Raw genomic sequence first — 15,269 nt, forward strand, 5'->3', positions numbered from 1 at the left:
TGACTTCAACAGATACTTAGTGCTGCATTCTAGCAATGTTGAGCCGATGCTTCTTTGTGTTTCATCCCATATGCAATATTACTGTATGCAGTTAAATCCTTGCTGTTACAGCAGTTTCTTAGATGTTTTTCAGAAAAGAGTGATACAGTTATGAAGCGTATCATTAATTACTGCTTGTGTTTTTTAAGAATCAAGCAAGCCCAGATGTGGAACAGATGTCCACTGTACTAAACACTGTACAAATAAAGAGCAAAAAAGAGCTCCTGCCCTAAAGAATTCCCTTTCTCTAGGCTTGTCTTTATTTGGATTAGTAACTAAAGACACAGCTGAAGTTTCACTCCTGACTGCTGTATGCAAAACTCCAAAGCTGATGTTCAGGTACTTTGGGGAGAGGTGGAGATGGAGCAGTGGGAAGATGGTGCACCCGTAGCAGGTACTGCTCTTCTTCAGCTTCTGATTGCCCATGCTGGCAGGTGTGGGGGAGACCTAGCTTCAAGTGAGACAAAGGAGTTGAGTGAAAAGCAGTTTTGATTGCAGTCTTCATGAGCTGAGCCCTGAAACTTTTTCCTTCTGGTTACATTGCAGGCAGTAACTTGGGCTGATGTCATGTATGCTAAGCGTGAAGAACCAGTGTAGGGCTGGCTGCTGGTAGGCTGATCATACCATGCAATTGGAGAGCTTGGAGACACATATACATCAGCATGGGTTTACATGTATATATGCATATGTATAGTGTGTGAGGGGAAGTAAGCACAAGCTCAAGTACGGATTCAAACCCACCCTTAGTTAACTGTTCCCACAATCTCAAAGCATTTATTAGTGTAAAAAACTGCAGGTGATGGGAAAATATATTGCTTGACCCAAACCTGAGTGCTCTCAGGTTCAGGAATTTTTTTTATTTAATTTTCCTGAATGTATTTGCATTTTCCTGCCTCATTGCAACCTCATGTTTGCATGTCCAGCTTACTGACTCAATGCACTTCTTTTTTTCCTGATAACTCCTCAGCACCTATTTAAGTTGCTGTTTGTATTGTGTGTTTCACAACTTGGAAGTATTTATTTCTAGCAGGAATTTTATGTTGTCCCTGTCTTCTTGGCTGCTAGCACATTATTATAAATGTCCCTTGTTAAATGTGGTTTTATTTCATCTTGCGTTGTCTAATCTCATACTTCAAAACAAGCACTGAAACCTGCGAGTTTCTCTTAAGCGCTTAGCAGCATTCAGTGAGCACCACTGTCTGTTTAACATCAGTCTTTGGGCAATGAAAAACAGCATTCACATCTGCTTTTCCCCACCTTTAAGAACAGAAAAAGATGTAGCACAGCTTTTTGCAGTGTCTTTGATCCAGGCCCTCTTTGCTGTTTGAAAGCTAGTCCTGATCACTGGAACATGATCTCCTGACAGAAGGTCTTTTCATCGGACCAGAAGCTTTAAATGTATGGGCAAGGCTTTACAGAATCTGTAGAGCTGGAGCTACAAAAAAAAAAAAAAAAAAAAAAAAGAATTTTTTTATGTATTCCATCCCTCTGGGAACAGTGCATTGGTGGATATTTATCCCAGATGTATATTCAGCAGGTTGTTTCCTTGAGCCTAATATGCATTAGGAGGTGACTCCTGTTTCTTTTCCCTAAAATGTGTGTTAGCCTGTCGTGGTTTAACCCCAGCCAGCAACTAAACACCACGCAGCCGCTCACTCACTCCCCCCCACCCAGTGGGATGAGGGAGAAAATCGGGAAAAGAAGCAAAACCCGTGGGTTGAGATAAGAACGGTTTAATAGAACAGAAAAGAAGAAACTAATAATGATAATGATAACACTAATAAAATGACAACAGTAATAATGAAAGGATTGGAATGTACAAATGATGCGCAGTGCAATTGCTCACCACCTGCTGACCGACACCCAGCCAGTCCCCGAGCGGCGAATCCCTGCCCCCCACTTCCCCGTTCCTATACTGGATGGGACGTCACATGGTATGGAATACACCGTTGGCCAGTTTGGGTCAGGTGCCCTGGCTGTGTCCTGTGCCAACTTCTTGTGCCCCTCCAGCTTTCTCGCTGGCTGGGCATGAGAAGCTGAAAAATCCTTGACTTTAGTCTAAACACTACTGAGCAACAACTGAAAACATCAGTGTTATCAACATTCTTCTCATACTGAACTCAAAACATAGCACTGTACCAGCTACTAGGAAGACAGTTAACTCTATCCCAGCTGAAACCAGGACATAGCCTTTTCTAGGGCTGCCATAATTCTGCTTTTGTTTTGAAATACATCTTGCTTTTTTGGATTGTCCAAACCAATACTTGATGTTCACGTCTTTAAGTTCTGAAACCAGGAGATGCTTCTGCAGGTGTACTTAGGCCAGAGGGGGCTTGCTCAGCCTCAACAGTCTGCAAGGGCGGCAGCAGGAGCCGGAAGGTGCTGCATTAGGTGCTGAGGGTGATGAATAGATTAGTGAGGATGGGGGAGGGAGGGAGGGTGTTCATGGTGTACTGGGGTGAGACCGATTAGCAGTTGCAGGCTGGGAAGCAATAGGGGTTACCACCGGCCCTGTCTTCCACTCAGGCATCTCTGAGCGAGACCCTTGTTTTCAAGCAGGGATGCACATAAGGGGCTGCTCTCTTCTCCCCTCTTCCCTCACCCTGTCCTCCTCCCCCCTTTGACTACTGGAAACCTGCATGGATCATTGCACCCTTGACATCAATGAATCTCTGCTCCAGCTCAGAGTTTTGCTCATGTAGATTCAAATATAAGGGCTGTAGGCTATGGAAAAGTGTTTTGAGAAAATTTGAGATGAAATGTGGTACGTTATTGTTAGTAATGCTGTTTGCAAAGCTGTGCAAACTAAAACCACTTTTTTCTAAGATTTACTAAATGAAGTCTTGCAAACTTCAGTAGATATTGAACAAATTAAAAATGACATTTTAGAACAAATGATCGTTTGCTTTTTAAAATAAAGCACATTGGCTTTTTTTATGTGTGCTTTGGGAAGGTTCTTTTGTTACTGAAGAAGCCGGTCAAAGAAACTCTCTAAGACTCGATTTTGGAGTTTTAGAAAGCAGGCATTCTTTATTGCAGCGCTGGGTGCACGGGGGATCGCTCCACCTATTGTGCACACCGTTACCTACAGCAAGCAAAATTTATATTATTCCAGTCATACATATTCATATTATCATTTACACAGGGTTCACCCTTTGGTCATGCGCAGTGTGGGTCATCTCTTTCTCCTAGTTAACTGGCCTTGGCAAGTTTTAATTACAAAAACTCAGCAGAACTCAAAGCTTATCATCAGGGCCCAAGGCACATCAGGCCCGAGGCCTCCTGTCTGTTGGTGCCTCCAGCACATACCATTGACAAAGATCAAGGTTTTTCTTATCTAATTAGTACATACCAAAATTTCAAAGTTATTCAAGCAAGCAAAAGTTCGTTAGTAGAGCGATACAGTAAAATTTTCCTTCTCCCGCCTTTGTTCAAGGCATCACTTTGATTGTCCTAAAATAAGCTAAAATTTTCCCTCAATAAAGTTATTTTAAGGTTAATTGTTTCACTAATAATTCAACGCTTCATTTAGAGGCACTTCAAAAAAACAAGCAAGTTTGTTCTTAAGCATATGTATAAGCTCTTGTCATACATTGCTGATCTCCAGTTGTAGTCTGCCTAGGTTTTAAAGGAAATTCCAGTATAGGACCAGTATGAATCTATATGCATTAAGAGAGTAGTATTAATGGCTGCAAGTTTTCCCCTTGGATTCCTTTCCCTAATTATAATTTTTTTTTTTAATGGCAAAAAATGCATAATGCATAATATGTTTAGTCTAGAGGGGTTTAGTGTTTGGTAATGTATTTTTTTATATTGATGTAAAATAATTTGAAGATTATATATGCTCCAGAACTTAGTTATGCTTTCAGCTGCTGATGCTGTAAATTTAGTATTTTTCCTCCCATTTGGTCATTCTAGAAATAACATCTAAAGCTGTTTCCCACATCACAACTGAAGAGTTGTCATGTTTGTTTAACCAGCTCCATCTGGCTTCCAGTAAGTCCCAAATTTCAGTTTTTCACAGCCTTGCATGGATTCCTGCTATGCCAACAGAACGCAGAGAAAATTTTTGCTAAGCTCATTTTTTTTTTATTGAAAGAAGCATCCTTTTTACAGAAGAGGGGATTAAATATTTTTCAGATTGTGCCCTGCCTCACAGATTCCTCATTCCTTGAAGGAGAAAATACAGATCTTCTGGCACAGTCCTGCTGCTGGCACTACTGTGTGTGGAAAAGATTTTTTGGTGGTGTTTTTTTGGGCCAGGCTGAAGATGATGATGTCAAATCAGCTGTAGCAGCCGGTGCCAAGCTTTTAGCCACCACGCCGGTGGGCTGTGGGGACCGGGAAGGTGTGGAGCTGTAGTCATATGTTTGAGTTACGGCCTAGCTGTGGTGCAATTCAGGGTTAAACATGATGCATTGTCCTTTAAGGAGGACCAGTACTCCATAGCTTCACTATGCAAGCCTGATTACTTTGTATAAACTATGCATGCTTTGCTAATGACTATGCCCTTGGAGAGGGAACTAAAGACTGATAAAAGGAAACATCCTGCCCCAGAAGGCACTGGGAAGGCCGGATGACTGCTGAAGAAGCATGAACTAAGGGAAAGGTAAAGGTGGCAGGGGGAGATCGTGACCACCGACTCAATTCAAGGCTGGAAGAACTTGCCCCCCCCACCTGCAAGGAGCGTGCATGCTAATTTAAATATAACTGACCAATAGTAGATGAGAGGGTGACTACTAACCAATGAATGTAAATTTAGGCAGGTTTTTACTGATCATGTAACAGAATAAATACATTGCAGTTCTTTGGTGTGGTGTGCCAGCTTTGTGGAGTCACCACCTGGCACCCATCTCTGCGCAGACATGAAATAAACAAATATCTTGGCTCTGTGTGTAAGATTGGCTCATTGCACACTGGGTACTGAACCCCGCTTATGGGACAACAGTTTCTGGCGACCCAGATGGGACAGCCATTTTAAGCCTTACCCAGATTGTCCTGCTGTTCTGGATGGGAGATGGGACCAGGAAGGACTCCAGCATGCACCGACCTTTTGATTGGGGAATCCACTGGTTCCTCTCTGCGGATGGACGACTGGCAATGCAATGGTGCAATGCTGATATGAGATATTTGAAAGGAGGCAAGGGACTACAGAGGTGAGTAGCTGCTTTTTTTTTTTCTGCATAAGTCTAGACTTGCCCTGCATAAGACGCACCCAGAAAGGCCCACAGCAGAGTTTAAAAGTGATTCCTAGTCCAACAGGGGTCGGACATCGGTTAGCTGCTTTCAGAGTGGCTCGGTATTGCTCTGCATAAGATGCGCCAGGAAAAGGCCTGCCACAGAGTTTAAATAGAGGAATCTTAGTCCAACAGGGTGTCGGACATCAGTATAATATGGGTGCGGCTGCTTCTAACAAAGTACCCCTGTGTACTCCCTTAGGATGCATCTTGAAAAATTGGAAAAAGTTTGGAGGGGATCCCCTAAAGAAAGATAAATTAAAAGCTTATTGTGCACAATGGTGGCCGATGTATGAATTGGATGGTGGAGAAAAATGGCCAGAAAATGGATCATTAAACTAATTTACAATTGATGTTGTTCTGTAGAAGAATGGACAAGTGGGATGAAGTTGCATATGTTGATTTGTTTTTTGTTCTGAGATATCATTATGAAACTCGTAAAAAATGTAAATTCTTGATGGAAGATGCTGATGGGATGTATGTATTAGCAGAAAGTGTTAATAGAAAGAAAAAGAAAAAGAATGGAGACAAGGAATGTGGAGAGAAGTGTATTAAAGACGGTGGGGAGGCTGAGGATGTGCAGATGTTGGTTTTGAAGGGGGACTCGATGAATGTAGAAAGAAGGACTGAAAGAGGGAGATCACATGATAGTAGTAGTGGTAGCAATGGTAGAGATGACGGTGATAATGAAGAACATTTTAGTCCAGTCTCCAGGAGAACAAGGGGACAGCGTCCTGTTATACAAGCTCCCTTGAGACAGGCAATAGGAATGGAGGGGCAACCAGTGTTCGTACATGTCCCATTTACTACTTCAGATTTATTGAATTGGAAACAGTCGGTAGAGTCTTATCAGGAGAATATAGAAGGAATGCATCAACTATTAGAAACTATTATGTTGACTCATAATCCAAATTTGGGGGATATACAAGCTATGTTGAATACTTTCTTCATGATAGAAGAAAGGCGAATGGTGTTGGAAAAGGCAAGGGAGGAGTGCGAAAGGAGAAATGTAGGGAGTATGGATGACTATATGCCAAAGACAGAACCTGACTGGGACCCGAACAGAGCTGGAGGGAAAACTATGTTGAAACAATATCAACAACTGATTTTATATGGGGTTCGATGTGGAGTCCCAAAACCTAAAAATGTGTCAAAATTATACGAAGTGAGACAAGAGTCTGAAGAAGACCCTTCAGCCTTTTATGAGAGGTTATGCGAGGCTGCCAGCAGATGGACTGACTTAGACCCAGAGGATGAAGCCAATAAGAAAATGTTTAATATGCTGTTTATAGGACGATCTGCACCTGATATTAGAAAGAAGCTGCAGCGTGTAAATGGAGCAGGAGCAGGAGGAATGTCTATATCTCAGTTGATAGAAATAGCATACAAGGTCTATAATAATAGAGAGGAGAGAGAAAAGAGGGAAAAATTTAGGGAAAAGCAAAAAGGAATAAAATTACAAGCCTCGTTGTTGGCAGCGGCAGTTGCTGAGGGCCCCAGTGGGAACCAAAGAAGAGGAAGAGGTAAGGGAAGAACTGGATGGAACGGAGTAGAATGAGGACAGAGAATTAACTCTCTGAATCGTGCCCCTTTGGGTCCTAATCAGTGTGCTTTTTGCAGAAAAGAAGGACACTGGAAAAATAAATGCCCACAGAGAGAAAAATTACTCGGAAAAGGGGAGCCGGAATCAAATACTAACCTAGTTATGCTAGGGATATCTGATACTGAGTGAAGGGGACTGGGGGACAATATCAAGATTTCCCCAGCTGATCCCCTGGTTCCTGTAAAGCTGGGGAACAAAGTTATAGACTTCCTGATAGATAGTGGAGCAACCCATTTGGTAGTAACTAGTTGTAAGGGACCTTTAAGTAAAATGTATATGCCAATTGTTGGGGTCACGGGAAGATGAGTTTTTAGGCCATTTTTAAAACCTATGGAATGTACAGTTGGAAATACTACTTTGACTCATGAATTTTTATATATGCCAGAATGCCCCCTCCCATTATTGGGACGAGACCTATTGTGTAAACTGAAAGCGCAACTAAGATTTTCTGAAGTCTATTCAGTTACACGTGCCTGAAGAGACAGCATGGAGAGCTCAATTGTGTCTACTGACCAAAAAGAAACAACAGGGGATTGGAATTTCAGAGGAAATTTTGGACGCTGTAATACCCCTGGTATGGGCCTCCAAGAAACCTGGATGAGCCAAGAACGCTACTCTGGTAAAAGTCGAATTAAAATCGGGAGCTCAACTGGTAAGAAAAAAACAATACCCTATGAAATTAGAGGCCAGGGTGGGCTTAGAACTGTTAATTCATACTTTTGTGCAGTATGGACTGTTGAGGGAATGTCAGTCAGTATGAAAAACCCATCTTACCAGTTAAGAAACCTCGAACTCAAGAGTATCGGTTGGTACAAGACTTAAGAGAAATTAATAAAATTACAGTCGATGTACATCCAGTTGTCCCAAATCCTTATACTTTGTTGTCAGCAATACTCGAAAATGTTGTATATTTTACAGTGCTAGACCTAAAAGATGCCTTCTTTGTATCCCCTTGGAAGAAGAAAGCCAGAAGATATTTGCTTTTGAATGGGAAAGTCCTACCACAGGGAGGAAAATACAATTCTGCTGGACCGTGCTGCCACAAGGATTCAAGAATAGCCCGACATTGTTTGGTAATGTACTTGCCAAGGAATTGGAAAATTGGCAAGGTAAGAATCCTTCCATTACTTTGCTGCAGTGTGTGGATGATATCCTACTTGGGGCAAAGACTGAACAAGAATGTAAACCTGCAACTATAGATTTGCTGAATTTTTGGGGACTGGCTGGATATCAGGTATCTCCGAAGAAGGCTCAAATGATACAAACCACTGTAACTTACTTAGGATTTAAGATATCTCAAGGAAAAAGAGAACTAAGAGCGGAAAGGAAAGAAGCTATTTGTTGGATAGCTCCCCCCCGATCTAAAAGAGAACTATGAGGATTTTTGGGAATGGCTGGATGGCATAGACTCTGGATACCAAATTTTATCCTGATTGCCAAACCATTATATGCGGCTATGAAGGGGCCTAGAGAAATTTTGGAATGGACACCAGAGTGTCGGAAAGGATTTGATTCCATTAAAACTGAATTAATGAGAGCCCCTGCTCTGGGTCTGCCGGACTTAAGCAAACCCTTTACATTATATGTGCATGAGAGGCAACATGTAGCATTGGGAGTCCTGACTCAAACTCTGGGAGACTGGAAAAGACCGGTAGCTTACTTCTCCAAGCAGCTAGACGAGGTAAGCAAAGGATGGCCTGCATGTTTAAGAGCTGTAGCTGTGGTGGTGGTGTTAGTTAAGGAAGCCCAGAAATTAACCTTGGGGCAGCCTATCACAGTTTTTGTACCCCATGCAGTGATAACTGTGCTTGAACAAAAGGGGCATCATTGGATCTCTCCTAGCAGGTTAGCCCAATATCAGGTGGTGTTGATTGAACAGGGCGATGTCATTTTAAAAATGTCTTCAACCTTGAATCCTGCCACTTTAATGCCAGTAGACAAGAAAGGGGAACTGGAACATGACTGCTTGCAGGTTATGGAACAGTGTCGTGGTTTCAGCCCAGCCGGTAACAAAGGACCACGCAGCCACTCGCTCACTCCTCCCGCCCCCCTCTGGTGGGATAGGGAGGAGAATCGGAGGAGAGAAAAGAAAAAAACCTGGAACCTCAAGGGTTGAGATAAGGGCAGTTTACTGGGACAACACAAAAAAAAAGGTTACAACAACAACAACGATACTAATGAAAGAATATACAAAACGAGTGATGCACAGTGCAACTGCTCACCACCCGGAACCCGATGCTCCGCCACTTCCCCCACCGAAAGTCGAGAGTCCTCCCCCCGGCCCGCTCCCCATTTATATACCGAGCACGATGTCACATGGTATGGAATAGCTCCTTGGCTAGTTCAGGTCAGCTGCCCCGGCTATGCCCCCCCACCTCCCAGGTTCCTGTAAAAATTAACTCTATCCCAGCTGAACCCAGGACATTATCCACCCCTTATTCTATACCATCTACATCATGCAGAGATTCCTACATTTTCCAATCAACTACTACCACTTTCCTTGTCTTTTTTATATATATATATATATGTATATGGACACCCCCCCCCATACACACACACACACACACAAATAGTATTCCCTTAGTCGATGGGCTATCCCTCCAATGTGTCCATCAATTTTATTTAGTCCATGACTTTGGGGCTCCATCTGTTGTAACAGTTCTTCAGGATAAGAGAGATGGTGTGAGGTGTTAGGTTGTTGTATGCTGCCTCTGGAACTTGTGGCCGGCACATTTGGTGCAACCCACACCCTTGGCCTGCAGGTCGAAGAGGTTGATCTTGAGGAAATTGCTGGGCACCAGTTCAAGTTCTATCACTGTTGTACTTGGCTCAGTTTCAAAGTCCATCCTTCAGTCATTTGGGTAATTCTTACAGTAATACCCTTGATATGGCATATAGACACTATAGATGTAATGACATACATTGGCAGGTTATTTAGCAGTTAAATATCATACAGCCTAATTCACTGGCTATTCTCTCCCAAAACCAAATCTCCCTGAGGTACACATCGAACTTCCCCATCCTTCTGCATCACCCACCAGGTGTACCCAGGTCCCTGAGCAAAAACAACCCCTTGGATGGGTTTGTCTCTGCTTGAGGGGGGACTAACCCAGACTGTCTTTCCTAACATACTCCTCATGCGCACTACAGGGACTTTATCCCCTTCTGCAGTATGTGGAAGTCTTGGTTGGGTGGGGCCAGCCCGATTGGCGGATCCTCTAGTGTTAACTAACCAGGTGGCTTTTGTTAAATGTGTATCCCAATGTTTGAAATTTCCACCCCCCATTGCTCTCAATATAGTTTTCAGCAGTCCATTGTATCATTTGATTTTTCCGGAGGCTAGTGCGTGATAAGGGATGTGATATACCCACTCAATGCCATGTTCTTTGGCCCAGGTGTCTATGAGGTTGTTTCGGAAGTGAGTCCCGTTGTCCGACTTGATTCTTTCTGGGGTGCCGTGTTGCCATAAAACTTTCTCTTCAAGGCCCAGGATAGTGTTCTGGGCAGTGGCGTGGGACACAGGATATGTTTCCAGCCATCCAGTGGTTGCTTCCACCATTGTAAGCACATGGCACTTGCCTTGGCGGGTTCGTGGGAGTGTGATATAGTCAATCTGCCAGGCCTCCCCCTGTTTATATTTCAGCCATCGCCCTCCATGCGACAGGGGTTTTAGCCGCTTGGCTTGCTTAATTGCAGCACGTTTCACATTCATGGATAACCTGTGCAATAGTGTCCATGGTCAAGTCCACCCCTCGATCACAAGCCCATCTATATGTTGCATCTCTTCCCTGATGGCCCGAGGTATCATGGGCCCACTGAGCCATAAATAGCTCACCCCTACGTTGCCAGTCCAGGTCCACCTGAGACACTTCAATCTTGGCAGCCTGATCTGCCTGCTGGTTGTTTTGATGTTCTTCAGTGGCCCGACTCTTGGGTACATGAGCATCTACGTGACGTACTTTTACCACTAGCTTCTCTATCCGAACAGCAATATCTTGCCACAGTGCGGCCGCCCAGATGGGTTTACCTCTGCGCTGCCAGTTGCTCTTCTTCCATTGCTGTAGGCACCCCCACAGGGCATTTGCCACCATCCATGAGTCAGTATAGAGATAGAGCACTGGCCACTTCTCTCTTTCAGCAATGTCTAACGCTAGCTGGATGGCTTTCACCTCTGCAAACTGACTCGATTCACCTTCTCCTTCAGCAGTTTCTGCGACTAGTCGTGTAGGACTCCATACAGCAGCCTTCCACCTCCGATGTTTTCCCACAATGCGACAGGACCCATCAGTGAACAGGGCATATTGCCTCTCACTTTCTGGCAGTTTATTATACAGCGGGGCCTCTTCAGCCCGTGTCACCTCCTCCTCTGGCGACATTCCAAAATCTTTGCCTTCTGGCCAGTCCGTGATCACTTCCACAATTCCTGGGCGACTGGGGTTTCCTATGCGAGCTCGTTGTGTGATCAGTGCGGCCCACTTACTCCACGTGGCATCAGTTGCATGATGTGTAGAGGAGACTTTCCCTTTGAACATCCAGCTCAGCACTGGCAGTCGGGGTGCTAAGAGGAGCTGTGCTTCAGTACCAACCACTTCTGAGGCAGCTTGAACTCCTTCATATGCTGCCAATATCTCTTTTTCAGTTGGAGTATAGCGAGCCTCGGATCCTCTGTATCCCCGACTCCAAAACCCCAGGGGTCGGCCTCGGGTCTCCCCAGGTGCTTTCTGCCAGAGGCTCCAGGTAGGGCCATTCTCCCCAGCTGCAGTATAGAGCACATTTTTAACATCTTGTCCTGTCTGGACTGGCCCAAGAGCTACTGCATGAACAATCTCCTGCTTAATTTGTTCAAAGGCTTGTTGTTGCTCAGGCCCCCATTTAAAATCGTTCTTCTTTTGGGTAACTTGGTAGAGAGGACTTACAATTTGACTGTAATTAGGAATGTGCATTCTCCAAAAGCCCACAACACCTAAGAAAGCCTGTGTTTCCTTTTTATTAGTCGGTGGGGACATAGCTGCTATTTTGTTGATCGCATCCATAGGGATCTGACGACGCCCGTCTTGCCATTTTACTCCTAAGAACTGGATCTCCTGTGCAGGTCCCTTGACCTTGCTTTCTTTTATGGCAAAACCAGCCTTCAAAAGGATTTGGATTATTTTCTTCCCTTTCTCAAAAACTTCTTCTGCCGTGTTGCCCCATACAATGATGTCATCAATGTATTGCAGGTGTTCTGGAGCTTCACCTTTTTCCAGTGCAGCCTGGATCGGTCCATGGCAAATAGTGGGGCTGTGTTTCCACCCCTGGGGCAGTCGATTCCAGGTGTACTGGACGCCCCTCCAAGTGAAAGCAAACTGTGGCCTGCACTCCGCTGCCAAAGGAATGGAGAAAAATGCATTAGCAATGTCAATTGTGGCATACCACTTAGCTGCCTTTGATTCCAGTTCATATTGAAGCTCTAACATATCTGGCACAGCAGCGCTCAGCAGTGGCGTGACTTCATTCAGCCCACGATAATCTACTGTTAGTCTCCATTCCCCATTAGATTTCCGCATGGGCCATATGGGACTATTAAAGGGTGAGTGAGTCTTGCTGATCACTCCTTGGCTCTCCAATTGGCAAATCAGCTTATGGATGGGGATCAGGGAGTCTCGGTTGGTGCGATATTGCCGCTGGTGCACCGTCGTGGTAGCAATTGGCACCTGTTGTTCTTCAACCTTCAGCAACCCCACAACCGAAGGGTCTTGAGAGAGACCAGGCAGGGTAGACAGCTGTTCAATCTCCTCCGTCTCCAATGCAGCTATACCAAAGGCCCAACGGTACCCTTTTGGGTCCTTGAAATACCCCCTCCTGAGATAATCTATACCAAGGATGCACGGGGCCTCTGGGCCAGTTGCAATGGGGTGATTATGCCACTCATTCCCGGTTAGACTCATTTCAGCTTCCAATACGGTTAGCGCTTGGGATCCCCCTGTCACACCAGAGATACAGATGGGTTCTGCCCCTTTATAACTTGATGGCATTAGGGTGCATTGTGCACCAGTGTCTACTAGAGCCTTATATTCCTGTGGGTCTGATGTGCCGGGCCATCGAATCCACACTGTCCAGTAGACTCGGTTGTCCCTCTCCTCCACCTGGCTGGAGGCAGGGCCCCTCTGATCCTGGTTAGAATATCCGTTACTCACTTTTCGCACACGTGAATCAGAAGTCCCTTCAAGAGGATCAGAAATGGGATCAGCCCATCTACTGCGTCTGGGGGACTGCTCACGGGAAACTGGAGCAGCAGTTTTCCAAGAAGAATCCTCTTTTCTGGTTGCTTTTTCTCGCAACTCCCGTACCTGTGCATCCAGGACTGAGGTAGGTTTTCCATCCCACTTCCTCATGTCCTCTCCATGGTCACGCAGGTAAAACCACAGGTTAGCCCGTCGTGTGTACTTTCTCTCTCCTCTCTCTTGGGTAGAGGAGTGCTTACTCCCAATAGCTGCAATGCGGGCCTGTGCAGGTGGGGAGGAGGACATATCCACTTTGAATTGCTGGAACTCTCGGGACAATTCCTCTACAGCTGAGACACAGGCCCGTAGGGAGGAAGAGAGACTTCCTTCGTATTGCCGGAGTTGGACAGCCAATTCATCCACCGTTTGTCCATAGCCTTCTTTCCAGGACATTACTGCCAATCATAGAATCATAGAATCATAGAATCATTTCGGTTGGAAAAGACCTTCAAGATCATCAAGTCCAACCATTAACCATGCCCCCTAAACCAATGAGTTGGCATAGGTTGGTGGTGCACTTCGTAGAAACTTCCGCCACATGGCTTGCGTGCATTGGACTTCATCTGGATCTGTGGGTGACTGCGCATTTTCTGGATCATTATAAATCACCTCCAGCACGGCTAATTCCCTCAGGTACTGGATACCTCTCTCCATGGTGGTCCACTTGCCTTGGTGACATGTAACTTCATCCTTGAAGGGGTATCTTTCCTTTACACCTAACAGAAGTCGCCTCCAGAGGCTGAGGACTTGTGTTTTTCTCCCAATCGCCTTGTCGATGCCCCCTTCCCAAGACAGAGATCCCAACTGCTTGGCTTCCTTACCCTCTAATGCCACGCTACTAGCCCCATTATCCCAGCATCGGAGCAGCCAGGTAACAATGTGCTCACCTGGGTGGCAGCTAAAATCTTTTCGCATGTCACGCAACTCACTCAGGGATAGAGATCAGGTAATTATTTCAGGTTCTGCCTCTTCCTCCTGTTCTCGCGATGACCCTGGTTCATCTTCATCTCTCACTAAGCGAACTGATTTCTTTGTGTGTTTCTTTTTCTGTACAGGGGCGACTGATACTGGCACAGGTTGGTTCTCTGGTTTAGCTGCAGTATCTGTCACCGGGGTAGGGGTAGCCACGCTGCCTGTTGCCGGGGTAGGGGTAGCCACGCTGCCTGTTGTCGGGGTAGGGGTAGCCACGGTGCCTGTTGTCGGGGTAGGGGTAGCCACGGTGCCTGTTGTCGGGGTTGGGGTAGTCACGGTGTCTGTTGTCGGGGCTGGGGTAGTCACGGTGCCTGTTGCCCTGTTTTCCATCTTTTCCCCTTTTCCCCCTGAGGGTGCTGCCTAATATCAAGCAGTGTTTGGTAGATACTGGCCAGGGCCCAGCACAGTGCAGTGACTTGTATGTCTTTGGAATAGCCACAGCATTTTTCTTTCAAATATTCTTCCACTTCATGAGGGTTCTGTAGTTGTTCGGGAGTGAACTTCCAAGCCACTGGAGGTGAGAAGTTCTCTAGATACCTGCCCATATCCTCCCACATGCTGTGCCACCCATGAATATCCAGCTTTGGGGCAGATCTCTGGGTGGTACTCTTAAAGAGCCTTTTTGTAGCCCTAAACAAGACCTGAAACATATTCAGGAGGCATAGCACTAATAGCACACTGGCTTGCGCATCCCAAGGATATTCAAAATTCTCAAAAGCTGTTGTAATTAGTCGGAAGGAGAGAAGGGAGGCGAACGGACGGGGGGAAGTATCCCCCCCTAACCTCCCCATGGATTGAGTGTAATTACCAATAAAATCCGATAGAAGGTGCCCGAAGTATGGAAATGATATCACTGCCTCATACAGATACCAGCTTAACCTCATGACCAGTGATGTAATCATTTCACAAGTCGACATTGCCCAGTACAGCAAAATGATAATCCCAATCACTCTCCCAGAGGTGAGAAACGTAACTACAGGCAATACATAGAGCATATAAGAACTTACAAAACGCCACCATGTAAACAAATGAATCAACATTGTGACTAACATCTATTTATCTAATATAAGAAATGCGTATGACAAATTTGTTTCAACACGCTCTGGCCAGATCTGTCGTTATCTCAACCCTTCGTGCCCCACGTTGGGCGCCAAA

General features: G+C 45.2%; 1 protein-coding gene across 5 annotated transcripts in view; it reads left to right on the forward strand.

Annotated features, from left to right (window-relative positions):
- LOC128136278 (sorting nexin-18-like) overlaps positions 1-15,269 on the forward strand; it is a 41,045-nt gene that overhangs the window by 14,408 nt on the left and 11,368 nt on the right. For 3 of the 5 annotated variants that reach the window (XR_008233313.1, XR_008233312.1, XR_008233311.1), the window contains exon 2: positions 7,798-7,988. The exons of 1 other annotated variant lie outside the window; for it this stretch is intronic. Coding sequence is in view for 1 of the 4 variants with exons in the window: in XM_052775539.1 (XP_052631499.1) it covers positions 7,798-8,078 (281 nt within the window). In the remaining 3 variants the exon portion in view is untranslated. Of the gene's footprint in view, positions 1-7,797; positions 8,196-15,269 lie in introns of those variants that run through there. One more of the 5 variants, XM_052775539.1, reaches the window with a different exon arrangement.

This window comes from Harpia harpyja, chromosome W (genome assembly GCF_026419915.1).
Source record: "Harpia harpyja isolate bHarHar1 chromosome W, bHarHar1 primary haplotype, whole genome shotgun sequence".
Classification (NCBI taxonomy): Eukaryota; Metazoa; Chordata; class Aves; order Accipitriformes; family Accipitridae; genus Harpia; species Harpia harpyja.